At 44.6% G+C, this 16,891-nt stretch overlaps 1 protein-coding gene across 4 annotated transcripts in view; it reads right to left on the bottom strand.

The window, feature by feature from the left end:
• Window positions 1-16,891, bottom strand: part of DCLK1 (doublecortin like kinase 1) — a 322,579-nt gene that overhangs the window by 75,167 nt on the left and 230,521 nt on the right. For 3 of the 4 annotated variants that reach the window (XM_012748076.2, XM_012748079.2, XM_020290423.2), the window contains exon 6: window positions 2,353-2,447. In XM_012748076.2, coding sequence (XP_012603530.1) covers window positions 2,353-2,447 — 95 coding nt within the window. Of the gene's footprint in view, window positions 1-2,352; window positions 2,448-3,375; window positions 16,885-16,891 lie in introns of those variants that run through there. The other variant, XM_076009485.1, reaches the window with a different exon arrangement.

Here is a 16,891-nt window from a genome sequence, read left to right as displayed (position 1 = left end):
TCTTTCACTTATTTCAGTATTTCCTGCATAGGAGTATAGCCAACCATTTGAGAAGAACATTAACCAAATTTGAAACAGGATCAGTTTTTAGGGATATTCTAGGCCCATTTTAACTGGGAGGGCTTATTTGATGCAGTTGCCTACACACCAAGATGAAAGCTCCTCTCGTTAAAGCAGCTGGGAACGTCTCCATGCACTGACATGGTACATGGATGGGGGATGTTCATTTATGGCTTAAATTCAAAAGCTTGGAAACTGAACCATCTTTGAATATATCCAGTGCCCTGCTCACAATATGTGCTTAATAACTGTTTTCAGATGGTGATAAACCCTGTGTCCCCCTAAAACAAATGGGATTGTGTTTTCTCTCAAGTACAGGGAGTGCTATGGTAGTTTAAATGGCAAAATGAAGAATCTATAATAGATCCACACCTTATAATCATTTCCCAAGTGCTAGAAATGTTAATTATATAAGCCAGTGGCCACACAGTTGGATGGAAATTTCTTGCCTCAATTGGACAAAATTATTGTAAAGCAGAGAACAAAGAGAGCAGAAGAAGGACATTCTAGCCTCATTCTACCAACAAAGGGACATTTAAGCAAAGCCTCACACCCCAAGATGGAAGTCTCCAAGGCAAACAGGAAGGGAGAGAAGCTCCCATCTGTAGCAGAGATTCCCAATCACTCTTAATCTCAATAACTAAGCATTAGCTATACCAATAAATCCTGAATCTGAGTTTAATTAGCTCAGACAATAAAGAGGGATTTCTATGTGAGGTGTACTCTCCAAGACAGACACTTTAAGAGACAGAATATTCTCTGAAAGAGGGCCCTTCCCATGCCATACCTAATGGCTGTCCCTTGGAGCCTTGCTGGGTAACATTTATAACAAAAGAATGACCACACCAATTCTATCTAAAGGCCTATCCTTGAGTGGAGAAAGAGTTGGTGTGGTCATTCTTTTGAGTTCACTAAGGATTTCTGTACATTCAAATGCCCAATCAGACTGTGGCCAAGAAGAAACCACAGTGAAAACACCCACATGGAACTAGAAGTATTGAGTTTTCTATCTGGAAAGAAGCTCTGTTTGTTTTTTCAACTGAGGCCCAGAAAAGATAATAGACTCATCAAATATAACAAAGCCATTGAGTGGACAAGCTGGTGCCAAACTCCAGGCTTCATCAAACAAACCAAACAAGCTCAACTTAATGCTAGGAGAACCAGTGAAGAAAGATAACAAAACCTAAATATTTGGTGCCACGGGCTCTGAAGGAACCAGGGACCGACTGAGTCTCCCTGCTCCCCACTTTTAGACAACTGACGGTCCTGGTGGCCTAAAGATACAACCTGGGCAGTAATCTTGAAGAAAGGGCCCTCCATCTTGGATGAAGCTTAAGTTATGGAACTTAGAAGCTTTATTTTTAAACACATAATAAAAGGAACGAAATTCAAGAGTCCAGTATTTGAGTACAGTAGCCTGCAAAAAGTCGTTTCTTATTAAAATATTGGGTGAGCACCATCGTAAAACCTCCTAAGAGCAACTTAGGACAATCTCCCACTTCTGAAATCAGCACCATGAAGGGCCTTCAATTTCTTCCACTGTACCTCCCTCCCTTCTCCCCTTCCCGCTCCTTTCATTCTTGCCTTGTTGCTACTGGAAAAGACAAACAATGCAGGTTGTGAAGGGATGAGAACAATAGTTCTTCCATCTTGAAAGAAGCACTGCTCTGCACTCCCTTCCTTAGCGTGGAGAAGCTAACACTGTTTCCAGTAACTTTTTCACTATGGTCTCTAAGCTCAGCCAAGTTCTCCGTTATTACCCAAGAGGCTAAAAATAAACGCAAGTAATGATGAAAGAGAAGGTGCTTGATGTGAGTTTCATTCACAAAAATACAGGACGAATGTCCCCACCCCCCGCCCCGTGGACCCTACGCTGCTCTGGGACACTCCATGCCACACGCACCTCCCACCAGGACCCTCTTCCCGCTGTTACCAGCACTTCTTCTTGTCCCGGTGGTCAATAAGGATAGCTAATGAAACTCATCACAACCATGAAAGCTTACAAACCGGAGCTCATGAAGTCTGTGCATTCAGAACAAAAAGAGGAGGGTATTTAAAAGTGAAGCAGCCAAGGCACATTCTTCTCACAGTTAAGATCTGGACAAGTTCACAAAGAAATTAAACGCCCTGAGTTCCAGCTACACCACAGCAATAATAAGTGACCCGCCTGCGGTCACCTCCTGCCCTGGCTTGGTCATCACCTAGAGACAAGCAGCGCTACTTGCGGGCACCTGTACCCTTCTGCACCGAGTTGAGACAGGTCTGAAACGGGCAGCTTGCTCATTGCCTTACCCTCTGCTTCCGCAGGCTTCCTGGGCTGGTGGGTGATGGGCTTGGCGACTTGCCTGAGCGCGGAGTAGAGAGCTGACTACCAGGGGTTCCATTAACTAGAAACACAAAGAATCACACAGAGAGAAAAAATGGCACGTTAAAGAATTTTCGTGACAAATCATCTTCTCCGAGAAATAAACAGTTAGAGAGGGGCATGGGCTAACACTCTAGACACCCTTTCATCTGTATCAACAAGAGCCTTGGGGAATAGTCTCCTTTAGAAAGTCACTGTTTTGTTGATCCCGTGTTTCATACAGCGGCAGGTTACAGAGTGATATTTTTAAAGGTACTCTTCACAACTTTCCTGATGAATTTATTAACGACGCCTTTAACTGTGCCAAACAGGGATTTCGGGAATGTGGGTAAGGTCCCGAGATACTTTCAACGGGATTCACCCCTAATTGCTTGGTTCAGCTGCCCAGTGCTGCCCGGCAGGAGTAGATTTCAGCACAGCTCACTGGTGACATCCCCAGTGACCTGATTAGCAGATCACTGTATTTCCATAATTAATACCTTACTTCTGGAAAAAGTTCCTGCGTCCACTGCTGCCCCCTCCATCACCCTAGCCTGATTCTGCTGGACCTGCCTTGAACAGGACAAAGTAACCGGCTACAGACGCCGAGGAGCCACTCACAGTTTGTCTCTGCTGCCACTGAAAAGAAAAGCTGCTTTCTACCAGGTTCGAATCACTGGAATTCTACTCGAGTCTCAAGAGTTTCATACACCACTCTCACTGAGCTGAATTAAAGCCCCGGAAGTCAAGTAAGCAGTTCTTTTCTCTAAGTAACATCACCTCTAACAGCAGGTAAAACACTTAAAGACATGATAAAGGATACATGCGGTGCCACTGTTTAACCTCTAAAAATGACAACACTACACAGGTTCCACAGTCAGTGAGGGAGAATGAGCCGGGACACACAGGCATTCCTGAGGGTGCATAATAAATGCTTTCCACGAGGGAGAGCGGCGATGCGTCTCACTTACCTTCTATGAGCTCTAACATGGACACCGTCTTAGTGTTGGACCTGACAGTAGCCAAGAGGTGCAATCTCGTCTCAGCACTGAGCCGAGCACCAGCCGGAGTGGGAACCGGTTGGGTTCGCTAGGGGTGGCTACGGCTGCTGCCAGAGCAGGCTGAATGAGATGCAGGATTCATCAGCAGATGCCTTTTCTGCGTAAGGCTGACGTCTCCCAAGCAGCAGTGGGAGGTGCGGGTTCTGTCTTAGGCTACATCAAAGGTGTCAATTAAGCCTTGTGCCAACGGAGGAGCCACCACAACCCCCACCCGGCTCCCTCCGGAAGCCCCTGTGCTCTCGGTACTTTGCACTGAATCATAATGAGGTGCCTCTGGGGGGCAAGAGACCCAGTGACTCATGTGAACATGGAAATGACAATGACTCTCCTGAAGCCTGCTATCTACCAGGTGATAAGAACACCCTCACAAATTTCAGGAGCAAGCTGCAATGTTTATTGATTTATTTTCAGACAGGATGTTTTCACGAAAACTTACAGCCCATGAAGGTGGGAAGCTCCTTGTTTTGTCATTCCCTCCAAAGACCTTAAAAAATGTCACACGCCCCGTGCTGCACTAATTTGTAGTTTTGCCTTGGAAATGTATTTAATGATTCCTTCTAAAAAAGAAAGCCCCCAAATTATAGGTTTTTGTTGTTGCTGTTGTTTGGGTTTTTTTTTTTGCAAAGTGCAATGGAAAGCTGAGACTGCTTTAATTTGCTTGTGCGCTGCAGTCCTATCTGTGCCAAACGGGCTTCACGCTCCGGCCTCACCACAGAGGACTTACCGGCAGGGGGCCTCTAAGGAAAGGGCTCCAAAATAGGCGAGGACTACAGAGATCTGAGCAGAGGCAGAATCTACAACGAGAGAGGTAAGGGGTGCCCTGCTGGTTGGCTGCAGAACATGTTTTATGAATATGATATTTCCTTTGCCCACTTGTATTCTACTTTATGTCTTTACATCGTAGCAAAAGTTTACACGGGTTGGGAAAACAGGGAAGCCAATACAGTATTAACACTTTTTACTTCTGGGGCTCCAATCTTACCAAGCTAACAGACAAGGAAGAAAAAGGGCAAGTGTGGACTCACAGGAAAAGAGTCTTAGGAATACCTTGTTTAAAAAGCAAAACAAAACAATAAAAAGCCTGTATGTATTTAGTGAGCACTCATTATATGTGTGTCTCAGTTTATTGAAGACTTATTTTCTATGTACCAATCAATGCACTTAACCATATATATATATGCATGTATGTATTAATATATATATTTATGAACTCATTTAACTCACAATAACTCTGTGAGGTAGTCAGTATTATTTCCCCCATTTTACAAAGGAGGAAACTGAGGCACAAAGATGGATGAGCAATTTGACAAGAAAATACAGGCAGAGCCCCCAATCTAACCTAGGCAGTCCGAACCCTACCCTGGTACTGTCACCTTCCTGTACTGCACCAGCCTGCTAGCCTACAAGGAAACCAGAGAACTAAACTAGTGATTACAGTCAAGTATTCCCACAAGGGAAGTATTGGGTGCTGCTACTGGAATCCTAACGACCGGTGGGCTCGAGATCGGCCTGCCACCCTACAGAGAAGGCAATGGGTAGCGTCATTGGCCCGGGCAGGCTTGGGAGGCACAATGAAGGAGGGACCCCCTGTTTCAGGGCTGCATGTGGGAGCGGAGGCCAGTGCGGTATGTTGAAGAGACCTAAATAGTCAGAGGAGCAAGTCTGTGGAGTTGGAGGGGTTAGAGCACCAAGAGTGAGGTGGGGGCCAAATGGTGTGCAGGGTTTTAACATGCACGCTAAGAAGTTCGGTTTTTATCCAAAGGGCAATGAGAAGCTATGGAATGATTTTAGGCAGGAGCCGCAAGGCCTCACTTGCATTTTTAAAAGCTCTCCAGAGTTCTTGCCCTGTCGAGAACGGATTAGAGGAGAACGATACTGGGTGCAGGGACATCCCTTGGGCAAGTGTCAAGAATGCTGAGGTGGCAGAGAGCGGAGCACGTGTGTTCATCCTGTGGTAGAGATGCAGGTGTGGCTGGTCTAGGGTAGTGCCGGGGATGGAGGTGAATGGAAATGTTCCAGAAAGAGTCAGGAGGTAAAAACTACGGGACTTGGTAACTGACTGACTGAAGATGAGCTAGGCTAAATGGGAGCAAGTCTGGAAGGACATAGAGAGTTTGGGCACGTTGTACTGAAGCACCTTAGGTGACATTAATTCTGCAATGTAGGCTCATGCAATTTTTCCTGTTTTAGATGGAAACTGAGGTTCAGAGGAGTAACTTGCCCAAAGACAAACAGCTAGAAAGCGGCAGAGATAAAACTGGATCTCATTTGTGTCTTATTCAAAAAACTTTGCGCTTTTCCCATGAGTGGCCTGTCCTGGCACCTCAGGGCACCCCCAGAACGCTTGTCCCATCTGCAGGGCTCAGGACATCTAGGTTTCTTTCTCTACCACTACTTTATTGAAAGCCACAGGCTGAGTGCTTCTGCTTGCATTGCTGTCTCTCTGGACAAACGAAACCCAAGTGCCAAACAAGTCATTTACAATCAAGCAGTTCTGGAACAAAACCTGCCTCAAAGTTGGGAACAGCCTGTGTTCTTAGGGTCAGAGCTCTGCCCAGACTCTTCCTCTTAAAGCATTAACAACTTCTTAAAACGGCCCTTGACATCCAGAAAGCATTACACACCTTATTGTTGAATCACTGCTGGAATAAATAATTTTCTTTCATAAGTAAGTTTGACAGACGTATTGAGTTCACTTGTTTTCTATTCCATAACACCACAAGTCCCTAAGTGCCAATAAAAAGAGCTTTGTTACTTATTTAGTGGAACTTATTAAAATTCAACTTAAATTTCAGAGGCCCTTATTAAACAAATCTTTACCTTGAATAGGAAAAACTCAACTTAATAATATGGTTGTTGAGTAGCCAAGCAGATGGAACAACTAACTATTTCAATCTGAATTCACTAACCTCTGAATTAGTAAAGAACTCATCAGAACCACTGCCTTATTCTCAGGTCTGGTTTCCTTTGCTCAGATCTGTCTGAGTACATTTTGCTTAAATCCTAGTACTTCCTTGCTCTGCTTGTTACCTCTTGAATGAGAAGTGCTCAACTTCGGGATGGATTATTCACAGATATTGTGATGATCAATTACATAACTGGCCACCAAACTGCCATGGCAGAAATCTGATCTCAGCACTGACACCTGCCACTCCTGGTCCATAACCCTTTCTCTTTTTCAACTCAGCTGTCACTTAAGCCCATCAGGGATCCAAGAGCATTTATTGGTTACAGCACATTGTTGAATGATAATCCTCAGGAAGTGTCCAGTGTTACCTTTCCCTTCATCATTTCGGACAGCTGATCCCACTCTTTTTCACTAATTGGAGCCACAAGTCCAGGGTTGTATAATATAATGCATGTCACCCAATCAGCACATACAGCCCGCACTTAGTACATACTAGACTCTTACTGTTCCCTGCCCCTAAGATGCTTATGATGGAATATCAAGATTGGTTTAAAAATTCTATAATTTGGAAATACTTGGCTTACTTTGACAAAATTCCTTGCTCCTCTTACATGACTCTGGACTCGTGTGTATGCTAATTTAGGAACCTCTCTGTGAACATGAAGCATTTCTTCTCTTTACAGTTGCTTTCCTAAAAGTCTCAGGCACCAAGGGAAAGCTGAATGTTTTTAAGTGTCTCAAACTGGTCCTGAAGTCAGAGAAACCTCCAAGCCAGACCTAATTAAAAGGAGAGCAACGTTTTGGCCACAAAATCCACCTTGCGGTTCGCTATCTTGTCGCACTTAAGGCAGCTCATTTATTCTGGTGCTGCACTTAATCAGGATGAGCGGAGGCAGCGTGCCTGCATATATGAGCGTGTCCTTGGGTGTAAGCAGCGGCAGTCCGGGCACGTTGCCAGGGAGAGCTGGCTTTCAACTCCCTAATCAGGGAGGAGGCTGTCGCGTGCCTAAAAATCTCTTTACCCAGCCCTCGTCCATATCCTGCCATCTTATTGAGAAGGGAAAAAAAAAAGGGGCAAAAACCATACAGAATCAAGAAAAAAGAGACAGCTATCTAACAGAGGGAAGAAAAAGTGCTTTTTCCCTGCTTCTAGCTTCGTGGGTGCTCACGTTGTAGGTGAGGTGTAGCCCTCATTGACTCCACGTGTCTGTATTCTCTTCTTAAACTGAGATAATAGCTCCAGTTCGAAGAAACCATCTACAGAGAACAATGGGGAGGAGAGGTCACAGAAGAGAGGGGTAAAAGGACATGGCTCTGTGAACTAAGTTTTTTAATAAATATTTATACAAAAGGTTTTGAACCTCAGGGAATCAAGGCAACTCGAACAGCTGGGATTTCTCAATTCCTTCATGGGGTCAGCGTTTGCCTAATGGTCACCGTGACCTTGCAGTCACTGTGAATGCAAGAAGATCTGCTCTCAAGAGACCTCACCACCTAGCAGGGAGCACGTGCCCCAGCTATAGGCTGGGGGCGGAATCACCCGCAGCAGGACCTCAGGAGAGGGGAGGCCCTCAGAGGTGAGGTGCAGGGAAAGTTGCAGAGATCAGTGGGGCCAAACTGGGTGCATGGGACTGCTGAAGTGACATGGGTAGACATTTTAGGCCAAGTGACAGGAATAAAGGTAGGAGGTGGATGAGCCCAGGCACTATCTGGGGACAATTTAAATTAGAAGAGAGCACGGGTCCAGAGGAGAGGTGGGGGAAATGGCTGGAGAGGAGGACCGTCCTTCCCCTGAGAGCACGGAGTCCAGACTCTGCCTGGCAGACAGTTAGTCAGGGCAGCAGGCTGGACATCGGGCAGGTGCAAGGCGCCGGGCACAGAGGCTGGGAGGAGGCCAGCGAGCAAGCAGCGGCTGTAGCCTGTGAGAAATGGGAAAGTCCTCGAGCGGCGTGGAGGCCACGCTGGACGGAAAGGGAGCATGGCTGCAGCGCCGAGGAGGAGCCAGGGAGGCCGGCAACACACTGAATGTGCACGGGGAGGGGCGAAAGGAGTCAGAGATGATTTTGAATTAAAGAAAAAAATTAATTCAACAATTACAATGGTATCACCTAGAATTCCTCTGGTGGAAAATTGTGACATTTGTGGATCCCTATTAGCTGGGATCCAAGAAGAAGGGGTGGATATTATGGGGGCTACGGCACCCAGGGCTTGGGTGGAGGGGGGCCTGGGCCGAGCCCCACCCCGTCTGCGGCTGCAGGGCACCTCCCCGCGGGGTGGCGCCTGGCATTGGTCCTGGAGCATCCCACAGGGACGGCCGTGGGCGGCTCTCCCAGACGAGGCCGCTGCCTGCTGCCATCTGGTCTCGCCGCCTGAAACGGTTCCCTCGCAGGCTGCAGTGGTGTCCTCGCTGTGACCCTGTGACCTCCTTTCGGTTCTCATGCTACGTGTCAGCTCAGCTGGCCTCTTCCTCCATCTTGAAACTCTCTGCCCCTTGGACGTCTGTCCCCCTCCCGCCTCTTCTGATCTGCTCTTACAATCCTAGACATTACCCTCGGTTTCGTTTTCATCTTTACAAATCTCTCAGCGGGGAGTGGGGAGGTAGCTTACATTTCTATTATTATTATTTGAGACAAGGTCTTGCTGTGTCACCCCAGCTAGAGAGCAGTGGGTCATCATAGCTCACTGCAACCTCCACCTCCTGGGATCAATCCATCCTCCTGCCTAAGCCTCCCCAGTAGCTGGGACTACAGGTGCGTGATGCCCAACTAATTTTTCTATTTTCAGTAAAGACGGGGTCTCCCTCTTGTTCAGGCTGGTCTCAAACTCCTGACCTTAAGTGGTCCTCCTGCCTCAGCCTCCCACAGTGCTAGGATATTCCAAGGTCTCCCAAATATTTATTGTCAGCTCAAATCTCCTGACTCAAACACGGTTACTTATTGCTAATGGCCAACTGACACTTCCGAAGCACCTTGCACTCCACATGTCTAAAATGGAACTCATTCCCACCTCCCCTCCTCACGGGCACACCCTCTCTGCACCTCTGGTCACTCTCTCTTCCTCTGGCCTCATATCCAGCTAAAGTTTGGGTTTCCTTCCCTTTCGAAGTCTTCCCCTTCCCCAGTTGCTGTCCCAGTTCTGTCCAGACCATCTCTTTGCAGGAAGACTGTAGCAGCCTCCTAAGCCTCCCTGGGCCTCAGCCTTTCAGGTGTGGCGATCTTTTCTACCACTGTGCCACTGTTTCTAAAACTCCACTGTGATCTCTCATGGCCTTGCAAAAAATCCCCTTTCATCTCATAAACACACTTCCACGGCCCTGTGCACTGACCACAACCAACTGGGCTGCCCCCATCGTCCCCAGCCCTTTCCTAGAATTCTGTTCTGCATTTTTATTGAACTAGCAACTGGTCCCTAAACATACCATACGATTTCATGTCTTTGTACCTTAAGTCACATTGGGAGGGAACGCCCTCCTCCTGGCTCTTCTTAGACTAGCAGGATTCTTCAAGTTCCAACTTGTAAGTCCTTTTCTCTTGGAAGTGTTCTCTGCCTCTCTTAATGAGATCTAACCCCTGCTTCCTCTGGGTCACCGTGGCACTTTTCCCACTATTATAGGAAGCGGTATACAGTCATGCACTGCATGGTGATGTTTCTGTCAACATCAAATCACATATATGGCAGTGGTCCCATAAGATTATAGGACTGGATTTTTACTTTCCCTTTTCTAGGTTTAAATATGTCTAGATACACAAATACCACTGTGTTCCAACTGCCTGTAGTATTCAGTGCAGTAACATGTTGCATAGAGGTGTGCAGCCTAGGAGCAATAGGCTCTACCTGGTTGTGTAGTAGGCTGTGCCGTCCAGGTTTGTGTAAGTACACCTGTGATGTTCGCACAATAATGAAATTGCCTAATGATGCATTTCTCAGAATATATCCACATCATTAAGTGACACATGACTGTATTTGTTTGTCTCCCAGCTAGAATATATACAACTTGAAGGCAAGGACTGTGGCTTAATCATCTTTCTATCCTTGGGACCTAACACATGCCCGGAACACAGTAGATATCTAAGAAATATCTAATTGACCTGGGACAATAACAGTGAGAAGTTTACACAAGCAGCGGATATAGGGTGCCTCCCCCAAGGAGAGAGTAAGTCAAGATAATGGCCCAATGTTCTGAAGAGTACCTTTGGAGATACTGCTCGGGTGAGGACCAGGGGGTTTAGAGGGTGCAAACAAGGAGAATGGAAGGAGGGATGAGCTTTATATGCAGCAAGAAATGCTAAAATCACAAGGATGAATCAGCAGCCTCTACGATTTTCTTGATGCATTTGTTCTCCACATTTCCCTTGGTGCCTCAAAGCAAAAAGGATTCTCCATAGAAAAGTATAAGGCTGAATTCTCTACAGTAAAGGAAAAGACTGAGCTTAAAATTAATAAGCTAGCAATCTGCCTTTGGAGGTGTTTGATATAAATCAAAAGAATTTGACAAACTGGACTTGTGAGCTGATTAAAATTTTCTTTGCTTCTGCAGCTTTGATTCTTGTCTTATCTGCATATGCTGCATAAAACATTTTTATATAACTGTAAAAAAAAAAGTAAAATTTGAATAGCATGAATAAAAAGACTTCAGGATTTCCGGAGTCACGTACAAATAGGTTTTAAGCCCGGGGAGTGCGGGATGGTGGTTCAGTCAGCTAGAAGTTCATTAGTTAAGGCACTTGGCTTTTCCCTCTATCAAATGCTCGCCCTTGCATCGCCTGCACCCACATTGCTGGTCCATGGTGGGTTCTCAATGCATAGTGAATGAATGAACGGTTGTTGCCATGATTGTTTCTACTTTAACCTACATGCTTCTGAAGGGCAAGAAAGTGCATTAGCTCCTGCTTGAATCGGTGGGTGTGGGGTTCCCACAGAGGGCTCAGTTATGTTTGCCATAGCTTCTACAGACAGAGATTCTAAATACAGGGCAACATTCTATGCGAAAAAGTTGGTTATCTATCTAATAAAAATAAAAACTCTAAAACAAACAAAAAGCCCACAGTTTTTCTAAGGAATCCAAGAAGAAGTCACAATTTTGAAATCTGTAAGTATTAAGGAGGATTGCAGCAAAAAAAGCTTCAAGCTAGGGAAGCACAGGTTTCTTATACTTTTAGCATTAAGAAAATAGTATAAAGCAAAACTAAATGTTATCGGTCTTTATTAAAACCAAATTAATGCATGTTATATTCTTATTTTGGGGAAATATTTTATTATAACTTCCCTGTGCCGATTAGGGAATTTGCTTGAAAGAATTACACTTTTAAATGACACATTTTACAAGACTTCTGTGTTCCAAAGTCACATGTGTAAAAAAAAAGTCAACCCATAATAAGCACGCTTTATGATGCTCTTATATATTCTCATTTCTTTAAGAAGCGACTAAAAATCATTTTCCCATTTTCTTTAGTGATTCTTCACCCTATGTCTCAGCATGCAATTATCTGGGGGCTTGTTATTCTTTCTGTATGTTATTGAGACTTCTGGTTTCTCTTTTTTCTCGCTCCACTTGCCTTCTTTTGGCCTTTTCTGTTATGGAGACTAATAGTAATTCAACAGGTATGTGAATTATGTCATCTATAAATTCTTTCGGGGGTCTTGACCTCCATGCCTCTCTCGAGCAGGGGCTGTTTCCTTTCATGTCTGCATCATCAGTGCTGAGCAAACGCCTGACACTCGTGGGCCTGCAACTGATATTTCTGAACCTGTAAATGAACACCTCACATTAATAAATCACCTTGAATTTCTTCTAGTCCTAAGAAGAGGAACGCGTAAGAGACAAAGGGAAGATCTACAGAGGACTCTCGTGCTTATTCTAATATTGACTTACAAAGGAGAGGTTCTGTCCGTCACGGATGTACCTTGTTAAGCTGGGGCGAATCATTTACCTCCTGGATCGATGGGGACTAATACTTAGGTGTCTGATGTCAGGTGTTATGGTGCTGTAAATTGCAATCTCAACTCAGGTACTAGATTTGTTATTTCTTAGAGATCAAAACTCTAGTAAGTGGAGGTGAAGAAGGAGGTATCAAGGACTGCCAGTCCGGTGGGTCTAGAACGCTGGAAGTCCCACGTACAAGCCCTGAACTGCCACCCTTGACCCAGCGACTCCAGGCAAACAGTTCCCTCAGCCCTGCCTCTGCTTCCTCGTGTCTACAAATGGAGATGATATTATCTTCCTTCTTAGGAGATTAATAGGAGCATAAAAAAAAAAAAAAAACCCAAGAGATAAAAGTCCTATGTAAACTATGATGTTTCATTTACATACAAGTTAATCATGTTGTTATTAATAGCAGCATGGTCTGAAAACTGAGCAAATACTAACTTTGTAATTAATATGCTCTAAATTCTGTGTAATGTGGGAAGAGGAAATACTGGAAGTAGAAATGTAAAAAGTGCATTAGAAATCATTTCAAACTTTAATGTTTGAGAAGGAAAACAAAGATTCTTTGACATTGAAAAGTCAGGTTCAGGGTGGTAATTGGGTTTGGGGCAACATCAATGTTCAAGGGGTATTGAAATAAAATCATTCACATTTGAGTGCCTATGATTTACAAAAAAAACACTAAACAAGCTATTTCAAAGAAATGCGATGCAATCAGCATAGAGATAATTCATCTCATCTTTCTATTGGTTTCAAAAGCGATAACTGAGTAGGGAGGGAAGACCTGGGCCCGAGCAGCGGAGGGGTCCAGGGGAGGGGCTCCCCTGACATCCTGCAGCTGGTGAGAAATGGTGACACTGCTGGACTTCTTAAACCCTGGGCTCAGCTCCCAGGGAAAGCAAGTCTTCTTGAGGTCATTGGCAAAATCACACATTTGTGACTGCAAGGTGTCTGCTCTGTAAAATCTCTTCTAATTGGAATCATCCAGAGGAAGGTGGTAAGATTTGGTAGCAAGTCAGAATCAAGAGACAGTCATTACATACCCTAAGCTGTTATATAACCAGGAAGTGGTTGTATGTCATCTCTTCTAGGTCAAAATGCAGGAAGTTGAAAATCTTATACACATGAAAGGCTCACATTAAATATGATCACTGGCGTATAATTAATTTTGATCTTGAAGTTAAAGATATGCTAAAGTGTTAATTTTTCAAGAACATAATGATTTTAGAATGAATTTGGACTCCACTTTCTTTATGGAAATGATACTACCTGGCATGACGTACCTATCACAGATTACAGGTCAGTGCTGGTCAAATCAACCAGGTTTTAACTAGAGTTTAAAAGTGCTTCAGGGAAACAATAGAAAGTGGAAGTGTGTGTTTGAAGCAACCAGTTGATTTTGAAGCAAGTATTTTATCCATTTTAAACTTCTAGAAAAACAAACACAAGTGTTGGTGGCAACGTACAAATACATTGAATACATTTACCTATCTGCTTTTTTGAGTTTCCAAAATTGCTTTCGGTAAGTGAATATAAATCTTAGAATGCTGAATAGTGACTATATTACTAGACAATTCTAAAGGGAAATTACTGCCTTTATTCATAGTTATCTTTTAAAAATTAGATTCCGAATTCCAATCTTTAACATGTGCCCAATAATGTGATCTCTTCCTTACCTTTCTTGTCTTATAGGGACAAAAATAAAAGAAAGAAAGTAAACAAAAGAAAAGTCTTACCTAAACCCAGGATTATTTAACTGCTGCTTACAGCTCTTAAAAATAAAACTGCTGGCCAGGCGGTGGCTCACGCTTGAGCTCAGGAGTTCAAGACCAGCCTGATCAACAGTGAGACGCTGTCTCTATTAAAAATAGAAAAACTAGCCAAATAGTTCCAGCTACTTGGGAGGTTGAGGCAGGAAGATGGCTTGAGCCCAGGAGTTTGAGGTTGCTATGAGCTATTATGACATCACTGCACTCTAGCCCAGGCGACAGTGTGAGATTCTGTCTCAAAACAAACAAAACTGCTAAAAACAACAACAATAAAAAGTTAAGAGCTATAGTACATATCCCTTCTCTTGGAATATCTATAATGTATAAGACAGAAAAATTTGGCTAACTACTCTGTATTAGATGCAGCCCCTCACATCTGATTGCTTTATTCATGGTACATACTGAGAGGAAAGATTAAGTAAAATTTGCCGATGTTAAAGCTTGTTTGGATTGGGAACTAATTTTGTTTTTTAATATTGATGATTTTTAATAATACTGATAATGTTTCAGTTAGTATGGGCCCTGTTTCTCTTTCATATGCTGCCATGATTGTACTGAACAGTCAAAATTTTAGGGGCAAGATGCTGGCTAGGCGCATGACCTCATTCTCCCTTACTGTTCCATGAGGGTTCACCCTACAGGCCAGGTTTAAAAAGAGGAAATGAGGAATGTCCTTTGGTCAAGGCTGTACACCCTTCACAGAGCTCAGTTTTCACCTGTCAGCCTATTAATGAACAAGTTTAGGTCTTCAGGAGAATTTTCCATGCAGCAATTCCAGGATCACTCTGACATTTTGTGGAGTTCCTCATCTCTGTGTGTGCGTGTGTGCTCCTGAAGCGAGGGACTGTCCCCAGTACCCAGGGAAGGGATGATCTCCAGACAGATTAACAGATTCTCTCTGCTCCCAGGTGACTAATTCTCTGCAGCCAGGCCCAGGCAAGGAGGTAGAAGAAGGAGGTAGGGTCTGGTACTCTCCTTTGCTCATTGCTCTCTTGGTCTACACTTCAGGGTACTAGAGGTCTGGTCTTGGGTTATAAGGGTTAAAGATGGTCATTGTCACTTGGCGGCAAGCAGGGAGGTAGAAAGGAAGTCATTTCTGTCATGCCAATAAACAAAGATGAGCAAGTCAGATCTTTCCTTCCAATCATCTGGAGTCAAATGACTTTCTGTCCTTCCTTCCTTTCTCTTATCCACAACCCAGTGGTTCTCAAACTTGAGTGTGCATCAGAATCACCTGGAGGGGCTGGGGAAACCCAGAGTGCCAGGAACTGGCTCCAGAGTTTTCGATTCAGTGGGTCTGGGGAGGGGCTCAAGACTTCGCAGTTCTGACACATGCTCCAGTGATGGTGACACTGCTAGTCTGAGAACTGCAGCACTCACCACTGTTTCTCAAAATGTGAGCCATGGACTACCTGATTGCAACCATCTGCAGTACTTGCTAAAACACAGGTGTAGGTCCTTAGAATGGGCATGGGGGTTCAGGATGACAAACTTTCCCAACTTTTCAAGTGACTCTCATGCACCTACACTTTGAGTCTTGGTACCTTACCCTTAAGCAAAGTTTCATTTTAGGGTTCTGTCCAATCTAGATGAGCAACGCCACATTAAAGGTGGAGTTCTCAGGCAAACCCTTAAAACTAGCCACATCCCGAGTGCCGGCTGTGTTCTGAGACTTATTCCTTGACCAGCTGTGATGTAGGCTGTGCTGTGGGAAGGGGCAGGGGCCGCCCATCATCCCCACCTTACGGGGAGTGTCAGAGGAGAAGATGGTCTTGGGAGACCTACCTTGGGAACAGAAGTAGCTGGTAAAACCCCAAGGGGACAGTGACTTTTAAAGAACCAGGTTGGGCTGGGTGGTCTAGCTGTGCAATGACCTATAATGACCCCGCCTATAGGCCATATTCCTTCTGAGCCAACTACAGCCTACAGCTCTTTCCATCCCTGAGCCCACACTGTTGAGTAAAGGCAAGCCTCTAAGTAGGGCCCAAACGTCTTTGCCCTATTTATGACAGCGACTCTGTCTTCATGAAATCAGGCAACAGTCACTTTGATGTCTGCAATATGTAATAATTCCAACTCAACAATTTAGATCATTTGATAAATTCCCTTCGTTAGTGGCATAGACCTTACATCTAAGATCAAACACACACACACACACACACACACACACACACACACACACAGACACCGTCTGACTGATTCATGCACATTTTAAGACCAAAGAAGAAGGCAGGTCTGCCGAGGTGCTCACTCGTGAGTACACAGCCTGCTCCAACACCTGCTCCAACACCTGCTCCAACACCTGCTCTAGGGCGCACCGGGAGGCAGACCCCGGCCGGGGTCACTGCAGTGGTCCCTGCTCTACGCTCTCAATCTCACTGCTTTTAGCTCCAGAGCCACGAAAGGAAACTGAGACCACAGCCAAAAGTGTGCTAAAGAAAGGTTCAGCAAATGCAAATTTTTTGGAAGTTTTTTGCAAGCCAATCCCAGGTAGAATAAATTCCTTAACAGAAAGTTCTAGAGCCTGAAAGGTTAACCTCCGTGGTAGGAATGATACAAAATGGTAATGCACTTCTATTTGTGGGCAAATCTGGGTTTCCTGAGTCTTCACTAAGCAGGTTTTTTTTTTTTTTCAAACTCGCTGCTGCTTCTTGCAGCCAACATGCTAGACTACAGCAAATCTGTTCAACTGTTCTAACGTGTTCTAAAATTATAAACCGGAACCTACACTCTCCTAAAAACCTCACGCTCTGAGCTTCACACACCCTCTGCTCATCCTGCATGGGAAACAAGGCAGTTTCTTCAGAGTCTCCGTGGCGGCTT

The sequence above is a fragment of the Microcebus murinus genome, chromosome 13 (genome assembly GCF_040939455.1).
Source record: "Microcebus murinus isolate Inina chromosome 13, M.murinus_Inina_mat1.0, whole genome shotgun sequence".
Classification (NCBI taxonomy): Eukaryota; Metazoa; Chordata; class Mammalia; order Primates; family Cheirogaleidae; genus Microcebus; species Microcebus murinus.
This window is presented reverse-complemented; position numbering and strand designations above follow the sequence as displayed.